Raw genomic sequence first — 14,281 nt, 5'->3', positions numbered from 1 at the left:
GGCTTGCATGTGTGAAACATGTGTACATGGTGGGAAAACTTTTTGGCTCCAGTTGACCCAGCATCTATGTTTCATTTTATCCCATTTCATTTATTCTGCTTCATGATTAGCTTTCATGTAGCTGAAAAGCCAGCTTCTTCCCCTTTTTCCTTGAATCCCTAAATAAACTCTCAGGTATTTGATTTCCAGTTTCCAAGGAGCCTTGTTTCCATTGCACATGCACCAGTCAGTTCTCTCCTGAATGCATTCATTCTTACCTTTTCGTCCATGTAAATGTGTGTGTATAAATATGTATGGTAAGCTTCAGACCATACTTGGACAAGTCAGTACAGGACCACTGTAAGCTTTTTCCATTTGTTCTCATGCATTTTGCCCTTCCCTGCTCTGCATACCACACACATGAACCCCAAAGGCTTGCTCCTGGAGCAACTCCAAGCTGGCATTGTAAGAAGGATTTTATGAAGTTTCCCTGCTTCTCGTCCCTTGTGACTAGTGGGCCAGAATAGTTCTCTACAGGAAAGTCAAAATTGCTCAAAATTATTTCCTGGTTGTTATAGCCTTTTAGTACTGATGTTTTATTGATGAAAAAGGGGATCAAGACGAATAAACTCTATTATAGGCTGTGAGATTCTTAGGAATTGGAAAGGGAAATGGAAACTTAACATATTCTTCTTCTTATCATACCTGAGCAGTCATTTCTAGAAGATGATGGATTTTAGCCTTATTCTCGCATTTCAGGAAACCAAGTTTATAACAGAGAAATGTGAAGCATTATCGTTTCCTTGTTCTCATTCCAAAGTGCTTCATTTGGCTTATGAAATCTGGTCAAGCTGCAGAAATCAGAGTAGAATTCAAAGAGTAAGTTATGTAGCGTGGTGGCTTAGGGTAACTTGTTTCTTGGAATCATTTAAATTTAATCACATTTAAATTGTGAATCGTTTTCTTTAAAGTTAGTATCAAAAGTTCCAAAGGAAAATACAGATAAAGTTTGCTTGTTTTCAATATACTTTTGATTTCAGAATAGTTCCTAGGAATAATAATTTATATCTTGTTTTCTTTTAAGGAAAAGGTGGTTTTTTTTTTAATTTACATAAAAATTAGACCAAGACATGGTCTCACCATATATTGTTTATTCATTCTGTCAATAAATATTTTTGAGTGCCTGCCAGGTGCTAAACACTCTGGTATGCTAGAGATACAGTACTAATAATACAAGCAAAGTTACATCCCTCAGAGTTTATGGTTTTAGGGAAGGGAAGACATGAAGTAGTGGTTTAGTCACGATATCATGTCCGACTCTTGTGACCCCACGGACTGTAACCCACCAGGCTCCTCTATCCATAGGATTTTCCAGGTAAGGCTACTGGGTTGCCATTTCCTTCTCCAGGGGATCTTCCCAACCCAGGGATTGAACCTGGGTCTCTTGCACTGCAGGCAGATTCTTTACAGGTAACAAATAAGATTGTTATGAGAATAGGATCAGTATTCTAAAGGAACTAATAGGATAATACAGAGCATGTACCAGAGAAGAAGGAGAGTGGCTTTCTTATATAGGGTGGGTGAAGCAAGCTTCTTGGAGATGGTAACATTTGAGATGAGACCTGCAGAATGAGGAAGAGTCGGGCACGGAGAGCTGGGGGAAAGAGCACTGCAAATGAGGGGAAGGTGGGTAGAACAGCCGTGAGGTGAGGAAGAATGTGTGGTGGAATTGAAGGACACCACTGTGGCTGGAATGTGGGCAGAGGGCAGTTTAGTGTGAGGCAGGGCCTTGTGTCGCAGTGACAAATTTGGGTTTTACTCACTGACAGTGGGAGGCCACTAACGGGTCTTAAAGCAAGGATGTTACATGGTGTGGTGTATATGTAAGCCTGCTCCTCTGGGTCCTGCGGAGAACAGACTGAAGAAAGCATGCTGAGAGCTGGGAGACCAGGCTTTTGCAGAGGTCTAGACAAGATGATTAGTCCACACAGCTTACTGGTAATATTTTCAAAGAAGGAAAGTGAATGGGAGTCTAGATATATTTTGGAGGTAGACTTACCAATTTTTTTATTTGGATAAGGAAGAAATTTAGCATGACTCCTAGATTCTTGTTTTGAATCTCTGCAATTGTTGTTGTTTAGTCACTCAGTCATGTCCGACTTTTTGTGACCCACCCCCATGGACTGCAGCATGCCAGTCTTCCCTGTCCTTCACCATCTCCCAGAGCTTGCTCAAGGTCATGTTTATTGAGTTGGTGATGCCATCCAACTATCTCGTCCTCTGTTGTCCCCTTCTCCTCCTGCCTTCAATCTTTCCCAGCATCACAGTCTTTTCCAGTGAATCAGCTCTTCACATCAGGTGGCCAAAGCGTTGGAGCTTCAGCTTCAGCATCAGTCCTTCCAGTGAATTTTCAAGGTTGATTTGCTTTAGGGTTGACTGGTTTGATCTTGCAGTCCAAGAGACTCTAGAGTCTTCTCCAGCACCACAGTTCAAAAGCATCAATTCATCGGTACTCAGCCTTCTTTATAGTCCAACTCTCTCATCCACACATAACTACTGGAAAAACCATAGCTTTGACTAAACCTACCTTTGTCTGTAAAGTGATATCTCTGCTTTTTAATATGCTGTCTAGGTTTGTCATAGCTTTTCTTCCAAGGAGCAAACGTCTTTTAATTTCATGGCTTCAGTCACCATCTGCAGTGATTTTGGAGCCTCGGAAAATAAAGTCTGTCACTGTTTCCATTGTTTCCCCATCTATTTGCCATGAAGTGATGGGACTGATGCTATGATCTTAGTTTTTTGAATGTTGTGTTTTAATACAGCTTTTTCACTCTCCTCTTTTACCTTCATCAAGAGGCTCTTAGGTCCCTCTTTGCTTTCTGCCGTAAGGGTAGTTTCATCTGCGTATCTGAGGTTATTGATATTTCTCCCAGCAATCTTAATTTTAACTTGTGCTTCATCCAGCCCTGTATTTCTCGTGATGTACTTTGCATATAAGGTAAATAAGCAGGGTGGCAATATACAGCCTTGATGCACTCCATTCCCAATTTGGAACCAGTTTCTTGTCCCATGTCTGGTTCTAACTGTTGGTTCTTGACCTGCATACAGGTTTCTCAACAGGCAGGTCAGGTGGTCTGGTATTCCCATCTCTTTAAGAATTTTCCAGAGTTTGTTGTGATCCACACAGTCAAAGGCTTTAGCATAGTCAATGAAGCAGAAGTAGGTGTTTTTTGAAATTCTCTTGCTTTTTCCTGTGATCCAACGGATGTTGGCAATTTGATCTCTGGTTCCTCTGCCTTTTCTAAATTCACCTTGAACATCTGGAAGTTCTTGGTTCACGTACTGTTGAAGCATAACTTGGAGTATTTTGAGCATGATTTTTCTAGCATGTGAAATGAGTGCAGTTGTGCAGTAGTTTGAACTTTCTTTGGCATTGCTGTTCTTCGGGATTGGAATGAAAACTGACCTTTTCCAGTCCTGTGGCTGCAATAATGTTCTTCTATTTACTGAGTTAAGGAGAATCTTAGGAAAGGATCAGTAGTATATAATTGGTCTAAGATGTCAATAAGATATCTACATGGAGATATTAGGTAGGTTAACATTTATATAAATGAGCCTTGGAGATCAGCTGAATTGCAAATATATACTTAGGAATTGTTAGCTTATAAATAGTATTTCAAACCACAGAACGAGAAGTAGGAAGCATTGGTGAGAGATGAAGATGCATGTTTGGGCCCTGAAATCAAGAGCCTGCATAAAGTACCCTATCCTGGAGACGGTATACCTGAAAGGAAGGAAAGTTTAAGAAACTGAGAAGGAACAGCTGTGAAATAGGGAAAGCGTTTGTGAAATAGGAAAAGTGTTTGTGTTTGGAAGGGTATATAGTTCAGTTCCCACAGTTGAGCAGGACAGAGACATTCGAAGCCAGATGGACTTCAGTATGTTTATAACAGCTTTACCCCAGGCAGTCCCAGGGCTAACTTACTGTTCAAAAAATATGGAGAAATCAGGTTCCCTGACTGATGCCAGACCTGGTATTTGGCTCGGGTTAGGAGCCAATATGAGTACCAGAAATCTTTTTAAATTTCTTCCTTCTCTTTCTTCCCTATACACTCTAAATTTGCTGTATTCTTTCTATTTTATTCTAAGCCTCAAACTCAATATTAGATGAGAGTTTTGAAAATGTACTTCTAGAATGAGTTAAAACATTTTTTTTTTAGAAATGAGATGGTGGGATAATGTGCTTATTGCTATCTAACTGCATAAACTCTAATAAGATTTTGTTTTTTAAGAAGTAGGAGGGAAGTAAAGTATATCACATGTAAATATACCCTAGTAGAGTGTATCCTTTGTCTTGACAACTTTAGATATTTGATAAAATACCAAGAAAACCTAATAAGGTGGGACTTCCTGGCAGTCTGTTGGTTAAGACTTCATATTTCCAGTGCAGGGGGCACAGGTTCAATCCCTGGATGGGAACTAAGGGGGAACTAAGATCTCACAGACCACACAACATGATGGAAAAAAAAATTTAGTAAAGTATACGTACTTGGTTCATTCAGCCAGTATGCTGAGTACTTACAATATACTACTCATATGTTACTTTACAGTTTACAAATGGTTTTATAAGCATTTTGTAACTCTTCAAGTGCATTGTAAAGACCAGAGCCAGGATCCCTATGTGTCAGAGCTGGACACAAGGACTTGCTGGCTTTCCAGGCAAGGCTCAGTGCCTTGGTTCAGAGGAAGATACACAGGCTGTATATTGTATCTGATTATGAGTCAGTGCTCTTGGGTGCAGGAGCTTGCTGCTAAGTGTGAATCATTAGGGGACTTACCACTCCTGTCTGGTGGGTACAGAGACCAGTCTGCCCTCTCGTGCGTTCTCTTAACTGCTGTCCCACAAGAAGTGCTCAACTGAACACTCAGAACTTTTTTACAGGAACAGTTCTCTGACTTTGCAGGTAATGGAAAATGAAGTTATAAAGGTAACATTTCAGAACAGGGACTTTCATTTCCCCAGTAGTCTTCATCTGAATTAGGTCTGAAAACTTTCCAAAGGGAAAATGCTTTTTTTTTTTCCTTAAGTAAATAAATAAATACATAAAGATGTGTCCACTTACTAGAGTCTTGTTAACAGTGCAGAAAGGGTCTCTACACGTTATTTATCTTCGGACTAAACAGTTCAGTTTAGCACACAGTAAATTCTTCTTGAGCAAAGAAATTTTCATCACACTAAAATTAGATACCATTTTTAGTCCCAACCATCTTGGAGACTTTTTTCCTCCCTACTGAAGTCTTCCTTTCAAGTTTATTTTTATGGCTTTTCACCAGGTTGTTATAAAATCTGAAACAGTTCATTGTGGGCTCTTTGAAAGGATTTTCCACAGCTGTATGTGAAGATCTTTATCTCCTTCATGTATTAATCATAGACAGCCTGATTTTTTCCCGTGCTAGCGTGATCTTCTGCATATGTCACTTGTCTGTTCACTTCAAAAGGAGCTCTTGCCTTAAGAGTATAGGAGCAGAGGTAAACTGAGGGTGTGGGAGTCAGACTCTAAGAAAGTGGAACCTTGATGATACTTTTATATGTGTGTGTGACATGTACGTGCATGTACTTTACAGCAGAGGAAAGGCTATAATCTTAAAACAGATACATCATTCCCTGAGAAACATTTGAGATAAGGAACACAGGCTCACTTAGAGAAAGGACTACATACAATAATGTTTCTTCTTGAAAGTGCAGACAGATGCCTTGGCAGCAGTGAGGGGTGAACTTGGCCACACTTTATATACCGTCGTCTTCTCTTAGCTGGGCAGGGCTGCCCCCATGCAGAGGGCTAATGCCTGCAAGGCAGCTTCTAAAGTGGTTCAAGAGGAAGGGGACATATGTATTCCTATGGCTGATTTATGTTGATGTATGGCAGAAACCAAACATTATTATAAAGCGATTGTCCTCCAATTAAAAATAAATAAATTTTTAAAAAAGAAAGCTTATCCTGACTTCCTGTTATCTGCCACTAGATACGGTTATTCAGTCATCATGATATGTTCTCTGAAATTTATTATTTCACAACAAAGTGCTTTTTAAATGGAAAGAACTACTCCAGGGAGAGTGACATTTGATAGTGCAGGGTAGAGTGTGGGGGTTACCAGAGCCTGAACTGGAGTGCTAGGGTTTGCATCATGGTTCCTTTGCTTACTCAGCTTGAGACAAATTACTCAGTCTCTCTCTGTTTCAATTTTGTCAACAACAGAATGAAATTTGTAATAAATAATAGAATCTACCTCATAGTGTTATTGTGAGGATTAAAGTAGTTCATACATAAAAGGAAGTAAATAGCAGTATTTTCTGATGCATAGTAAGTGCTGTAGCAGTATTAAATTGTTACTGTTTTCTAAAGTAGTAACCATTGGTTTCTTTGCATTGGAAGGACAAATCTGAGCTCATCCAAATACAAATAAGACAGTGTCCAGCAGCTCAGAGAAGGTTGACATGGTGTAATAACATTCTGGAAGGTGGCTTTGTGGATTCTGAAGCTTCTTACTCTTCAGACTGGTTCTTCATACTTTGACACCAATTATATTTGAACTCTTCCCAACAGACACACAAAAAGAATAAAACAGAGCATCTGTGTGATCACAAGGAACCCAGAACATCATATATATGTAGCCAGAATGTTATAACAATAATAGCAGGTAGTTTATAGCACCATGTGCCTGATGTTCACTAAGCTCTTCACATCTATTTAGTCCTCACAGTAACCCTGGATGGTAGGTGCCTCACTTTACAAAGAAGGACACAAACATGAATGCTATAGCTTGAGTGGAGTTGAGCCAGAGTTTAAACCCAAGCTAATCACTCCAGACTCAAGTGCTCTTAACTGCCATTGGTTACTACCTCTCCTTCAGGAACATCTCATCTGACATCTTGTGGTCTCCAGAAGTCCCTGCATCCTTGGAAGTTTTTCTAATCAAGAGCCACCTTTGCCATAAGTAATTTTGTCTAATAATAGTAGACAACAAGAAGTTAAACAAAGATCAGTTTTGTCTTTGGAGAAGGAAAAAGGGTTTTGTTAAACTTTTACTTCCAGGTAGTTATTGTCAAATTGTCACTAAACAGACAAATTTTTCAATTTGCTGATGAGTTTTAAGAGTTTACATATTTTAAATTACTTTTTTTTTCTTTGATCTCTTCTATTGTTCTTATGCTAAGAAAATGTTTCTTCTACTTTAAGATCAGGTAGCTGTTCCCCTGTATTTTTTCATTGGTTTTTTTGTTTGTTTGTTTTTTAGTTTTAACTCTTTAATACATCTGCATTTTGTTTTTCTGTACATTATGCAGTATGACTCCTAGGTTGGGAAGATCCCCTGGAATAGGAAATGGCAACCCACTGCAGTGTTCTTGCCTGAGAAATCCCATGGACAGAGGAGCCTGGTGGGCTGCAGTCAGTGGGGTCGCACAGACTCGGACATGAATGAGTGACTGAGCACATGCACACAGCTGTCGCTCAAGGATTACTTTGCAGAATAGAACAAGTTGCCTAGCACCAGTTATTGAATAATCCCTTCTTTTTCCAGTGACGTATGATGCTACATTTTATTATATACTAAGCCACACTGTTCTATTTTTCTCATTGTATAGTTACAACATTTTTGGTTTTTTCCACTTTGTAGTACACTTTAGCATACTGTATCACTAGTAAATCAGATCTGTCTCATTCCTTGCAAAGATTTCCATGAATAAAATTTTATTTAGAATTTTATTAAATGTATATATGAGAGGATACTGAATTCTATCTAGTGTTTATTCCATTTCTGCCAAAGTGATCTTACAAGTTTTCTTTTTATTTAATGTAGAATTATATATTACTTTAAGAAGAAATTCCTTTTTTATAATATTCACTCATCATGTCCAGACCATTATTATTCTATTCATACCCATAGTCATCTCAGTAATACTTTTTTTGTTTGTTTCTTTAGTTTCTATATATTTATTGGTAAGATTATTTCTAGATACCTTGCATTTTTGTTATAAACAAAATTTTTTAAATAAATAGTATAAGCAAATTGCTATTTGTGATAGTCATAATTTTTAACTCTTCTATGTTGGTTTGTTGTGCCAGGTATAAAAGAAAAGAAAAAATCAACAAAATCTGCAAAAGATGACATAGCTCCAGAGGAAGAAGCTGAAATAGAAAGACAAAAGGTAATGGTCATGGTTACATGTTTAATGGACAAGTGATATGTATACTTCAAGTGAAAGTGTCCATATGAGTTTCCAGTATGTCTAATTAAAAAATAACTGATTTTAATAGTGAAGTTTATAAATATTTTAGCAGCATTATTTTAAAATATCTCCTTTTCACCAAACATTTCTCCAAATACAGTTAAAATTTAGCTCACACCCAAGGCATGTCCCTTTGTGATTAAGAGGAAAATATCTTATCTTTTAAAACCCTTATTATAACTGACAATAAAGGACAAAACCGACAATATACTAATATTAGACAAAAATACTAATATTAAAACCTCAAAATAATATTGACATGGTTTTAATTCAGTCTGAATCTGTCCTGTAATAGAGTTTGCTTTATGGCTTGTTAAATGCGCCTTTCTCTCTTTTTATTATTGAAAATTAATGTGCAGAATTAAAGCCTTTCTTGGGAGTATAGTGAATATTATCCTGAAGCACTTCATCATAACCCACAGCACAAAGCAGTGCGTGTTTTTGCTGAGACAGGCATTGGAGTCAACTGCATTCCTGAGTCTGATGTTCACAGCACTGTCTCGGAGGGAGCCAGGCTGGTCACCTAAACTCTGCATCTTGATGCATCTCTTGTTGCATATGCAGTAGTGTTCATAGAGTTAAGGAACACAAAGAAAATCTTTGTAGGAAATCATTCTAAAAAGAAAGCCAGCTATAGGTACCAGTCATGGAAAGGAGAGGAAATTAAAGCAGTCTAAGTGGGTAGTGGAGGAAGATTGTTTTTTCTGTACCATGCATGGTTGTTTACTTGATTCTTGAAGAATTTACATTTAATCTTGTGGTCAGTAGAAAATACCTGTTGAGTGGAAACAGGCATTATATTAGATTTCAGAAGCAAATATTAAGATCTTGCCTTCGTAGAAATATATCAATATTGAAGAAGTAGAGGCAAAAAACAGCAAAAGAAAAAAGGAGTTCATTGTTCCTAAAGCACATGTGTTGAAAGTCTAGTCTGTATCACAAACTACTACATGTTTACAAGATTCAGTGTCTGCTTAAAAAGACCAAAGTGAAAATGAGGAATTTTTATTTGGGGAACTTGAGGACTTTTGTTTCTACCACCTACTGATCAGTTACATAATGTGAAATATGGTCTGGTTTTTAAATAAAGTGTTCACTCCTCTCCTGTTGTCAGTGATGTTGCTCCAAAAAATTATACCTGTGCTGTACAGCAGTCTGTGGATTTCTTTATGGGTCAGTGATCCACAGCCAGTGGTGGATGACAGGTGTCACCCCAGAGCACTGATGACTGGCTTCTCCTTTTCTGAGGGGATTTCTGTGCTCCATACTCCTGTTTGAGGAGAGAAAAACACTGTCGTATATTTGAACTCTTTTTTTTCTCTCCACAGGCTGAAATGGCTTTGCTTGTGATGGATGAGGAGGAAGAGAGCAAGAAACACTTCAATTATAACAAGATTGTGGAGCACCAGAATCTGAGCAAAAAGAAGAAAAAACAGCTCATGAAGAAGAAGGAATTATTGGAGGATGACTTTGAGGTAACCAGGGACAGAAGTCATTATTCTGTTAAAAGCTGGCGTTGAATCTAAAGTCAGCTCTTTAGATAAAAATTGAGCTTGGCCCCTTGATCTCAGGAAGGACCCGTTGTGGAGCCAAAACTACCATCGTTTTAGTCCAGTATAACCAGTTCATCCCCAGGGTGGGTCTCTGAACATCAGGTGAAGTAGTAGGCTTCTCTTTTGGTAGCTATGTTGCACCAAAATATGTAGCTTTTAGCGTTAGAATCACATGCAGTGTGATGCTCACACTGGGAAAGTTCTGCATCATTAAGCCTGACAACGAAATAGCAGATTCACATCACACTCTGTGTGAAAGGGCCAGAACCGTAGGTGCGATGTTTTTGTTTTTGGCTGCGCTGGGTCTGCGTTTCACTGCATGGGCTCTCTGTTGCTCTGCACAGACTTTCTCTAGCTCTAGTAAGCAGGGGCTGCCCTGTAGCTGTGGTACTCAGGCTTCTCATTGTGATGGGTTCTCAGAGGAATATGAACTCTAGGGTGCATGGGCTCGGCGGTTGAGGCATGTAGGCTTAGTTGTCCAGTTTGTGAAGTCTTCCTCTTCCAGGGGTCAGACCCACGTCTCCTGCGTTGGCAGTCAGTTCCTTAACCACTGGACCACCGGGAAAGTCCCAGGCCACACTTTTTAAATTGCTCTCTTGTTTCCACTGTTCCCTCTTTTCCCTCTTTTTTTGCTAAATACATATTTCTAGTGGCCACACAATCCCCATCCTTGAGTTTGAACCCTGTACAGAAAACTTACAGACAGCTCTCAGGAACTATTTGATGACTTCCATCCATTGGCATGGACGAATAGACTCCGAAGAAGATGGGAGAGATTTTGAATTTGTTTAGAGAATTGAGATAAGCATACAAATAGCTTCTAAGCAGCATTGAGAGGGACTTTGAGACCACTGTGTAACTCTGGTTTCTGTAAGTCAGCTCCAGGTATGGTGCTATTCCACTGAATGAATTTTTGGTAGATTAGTTTTCTTAGAAAAAGTTAAAAACAGAGAATGATTTATAGTCAAATCTTCTATTATGATAACTAAACATCATGCAGAAAATGTGTCTTATGCATGATGACCATCACATATAAAAACATTTTTCGTGAGTGTGGTAGTAGTATCACGCCTGTGGTCCTTACTACAAATAACTCTACAGTCCATCTCTGGGTGGGCTCTTTTTCACAGGGAAATGATGAGTGGCAGTGAGGGAGTCATGCTCACTTTCTGTCTGGTCACTCCTGTTCCCAGCAATACTTGAAGGCCTGGCTGGAGTTAAGAGTATGATCTTAAAATGTGGGAATGCAGTGGTTTTGTAGAAAGATAAAGGATAAATTTGGAGCTTGTATCTGATCAGATCTTAGTCTTGGGGGTACCATCTTTCCCTTTATGATCTTTAAATCTACTCTTTTGATTCACTGTCAGTAGCTGCTCATTTTGGCACCAAGGTTGAAAAAAAAAACTTATTGTACTAAGAAGGCAGTGACTTCGCCTAAAATTCCAATCACTGGCTTAATCCATCACTGGCTTAATTATCTCAGCCAGAAAGAGATTTCACACCGTAAGCATAGGTGAGCCTGTGTCTCCTTTGGTCACTCCTGCAGACAGTCTCAGAGGCTGCGGTAGTAACAGACCACTGTGTAACATATAGACTGTGATAAGTCCCTTCCAAGGATATTGTCACTGTGTGATAAGAACAGTGTGCCCTGCACATGTGGTTCAAGAATAAACTTAAAAACTCCATTGAAGATCTGTGGAGGAATGGCTTTCTAATGAGTCAATGCAAAATACCTTTGTATTTTTTATCATCAGTTCACTGACTTTTTGAACTCTGGTCTTATTAGGTTTACTAATTTTATGTATTTATACTTTCCTTTTGGGTTTGCAGGTCGATGTTAAGGATGCAAGGTTTCAGGCAATGTATACTTCCCACTTGTTCAATTTGGATCCTTCAGATCCTAATTTCAAGAAAACAAAAGCTATGGAAAAAATCCTTGAGGAGAAAGCCCGTCAGAGAGAACAAAAAGAGCAAGAACTTACTCAGGCAGTAAAGAAAAAGGAGAGTGAAATTCAAAAGGAATCACACAAGAGATCCATTGATCCTGCCTTGTCAATGTTGATTAAATCTGTAAAAAACAAAACAGAGCAGTTTCAAGCAAGAAAAAAGCAAAAAGTCAAATAATTGTTTGTTGTTTCTTTTTGAATTGAGAATGTAGAAAGTATACAGAAGTGGTGGAAGGATTACTTATTGGGAACAGTCTACCTTTCAAAAATATTAGTAAAATCTGACATTCATAAAATTTATTTTCCATGTATAACAGACCTAATTGTGGGTGGTTGAAAGATTTGTACTGTATATTTCCACAAATTAATCATAATCAATCCAGACTATAAGGTTAATAAAATTTTAATATTTTTTACTGTTAGCTTTTTTAAAGACTGTTTACAATTCCTATGTAAAAAATAGAGTTCTACCCAAGTCTTGAGTTGGAGTAAGAGTTGGGAACAATTTGAAAATATATATATGCAATACATTACTTTCTCTGGAAGCAGGAGGCAGATTTAGATACTTATTTAAGTAATTTATTTTTCTAGCCATAATGAATAGAAGCCAGTAACTTTCTTTGTTGTTTGGTCATGTTTATTATAGTTCATTAATTTATAAATAAAAGTTTTTATTATTTTGTGTACACTGATTTTAATTATAGTAACAGGAAATCCTTCTGTCTGCCCTTCAGATTTTTGAAATGCCTGGAATGGTAGATACGCTGCTGTGGAGTTTAAGAAATCTTAATTTTTTAATTAAATTAAAACACAGCTTTGAGGCCTTAATACTCCTGGATCTCATCTAGTCTAGATTTTATAAACTGTTAACTGACCACTTAGAAGAAGTAGTTGTGCTATATAGGTAAATGAAAATGAAAAAACCCAAAATGATCACTTGGGGGAAAAAAAGGCAGTAGGAATTTGGCCAAGTTTTTGATTAACAGTAAACTTACATTATCGGTACAAAAACTCAAGCCCGCCAATGTACTATATGTTTTCAAGAATAAAAGGATATGAGACACGGAATGATGTCAAGATAATAAGGGCATATAAACAGTCTCTGAAAGGGGAAGGAAAAAAGAAGCTATCTAAAATTACTTATAATAACAGAAAAATGCAGAGTATGTGCAGGGCATGGTGTTCTTACCATAAAGTGCTGACATTGTTAGGTAGTTCAACCAAATAAAGCAGTATTTACATACTCATCACAAAAGATCATGAATCTTAATGTATTTTTGAATATTGTCTATAAACAGTTGTACATATTTCATTTATGCAAGGAAAAAGTTTTTTCCTTTAAACTTTAATCATAGTGTTGGGATTACTGTTTGATTTTAAATTACTGTGAAATTTAGCCCTTTGGTTTTTTGGGATTTTTTTAGCCCTTTGGTTTTTTAATTGGTTTGGTTTGGATTTTTGTTTTTGAGCCCTTTGTTGTTAAGTCACTATATTTAATTGTACGTCTCATTTTACTAGTCAGGCACACACTTGATTATAACAAATAAATGGAACATATGCACAGCCCTGGCTCCTTTTCTCAGAAAGTTGATATTTTTTTAAGTAGAAAAAAAGAATGGCATTATCAGGTACTTTGTTAAAAAAATATTCTACACCAAGAATATTAGGTTCTCAATAAATAATTCCTGGTAGTAAAAATCAGGATAAAAAAATGGTCACTGTCACACTACCCACAATGTGAGGGTAGTTTGGGTGACTCTTAAGGTCACATTTATTTTGATTGGATTGTTGTTCATGGTATCTGTAATACAAAGACCAAAGACAGTACAAATAATACCTGCACACTGGTGTTTATTGTTAATATGTAGAGATGAGATTGCTTCTGGAGAATCCATCTGTCTCTAAAACGTAAGCATAAAAATACTCAACAAAATATTGGCATATTAAATCTAACAATGTATAAAAAGAATTATGCACCAAGAGGGTTTAATTATATGGCCTAGGAGGTTTAATTCCAGGTATGCAAAACTGGTTCTTTCACAACCAACCAAAGTAATCCACTGTATTAACAGGTTTAAGAAGAGAGAAAGTATTTGACAAAATTTAATACTCATTAAAAAAAAAAAAAAATGTTTGAAATAGAGGGAAAGAGACTCTTCAGAGTCCCTTGAACCTCAAGGTGATCAAACCAGTCCATCCTAAAGGAAGTCAATGCTGAATATTCATTGGAAGGACTGATGCTGAAGGTGAAACTCCAATACTTTGGTCACCTGATGCAATGAACTGACTCATTGGAAAAGACCCTGATGCTGAGGGAGATTGAAGGCTGGAGGAGAAGGGGATGACAGAGGATGAGATGGTTGGATAGCATCACTGACTTGATGGACATGAGTTTGAGCAAGCTCCAGGAGTTGGTGATGAACAGGGTAGCCCGGCATATTGAAGTTCATGGGGTCACAAAGAATCAGACACGACTGAGCAACTGAACTGAACTGAAGTCACTGTCAAGCAGG

General features: G+C 37.8%; 1 protein-coding gene across 1 annotated transcript in view; it reads left to right on the top strand.

Moving 5' to 3' along the window:
• The window catches only part of ESF1 (ESF1 nucleolar pre-rRNA processing protein homolog), a 51,585-nt gene extending 39,131 nt beyond the window's left edge, over positions 1-12,454 (top strand). The window contains exons 12-14 of the mRNA XM_065920878.1: positions 8,106-8,188; positions 9,598-9,744; positions 11,653-12,454. Of these exons, the coding sequence (XP_065776950.1) occupies positions 8,106-8,188; positions 9,598-9,744; positions 11,653-11,946 (524 nt within the window). The 3' untranslated portion in view covers positions 11,947-12,454. The remainder of the gene's footprint in view (positions 1-8,105; positions 8,189-9,597; positions 9,745-11,652) is intronic.
• Positions 12,455-14,281: the final 1,827 nt, after the last annotated feature.

This window comes from Muntiacus reevesi, chromosome 2, assembly GCF_963930625.1.
Source record: "Muntiacus reevesi chromosome 2, mMunRee1.1, whole genome shotgun sequence".
NCBI classification, from domain to species: Eukaryota; Metazoa; Chordata; class Mammalia; order Artiodactyla; family Cervidae; genus Muntiacus; species Muntiacus reevesi.
Note: the sequence above shows the minus strand (reverse complement) of the source record. Positions and strands in the feature narration are given on the sequence as shown.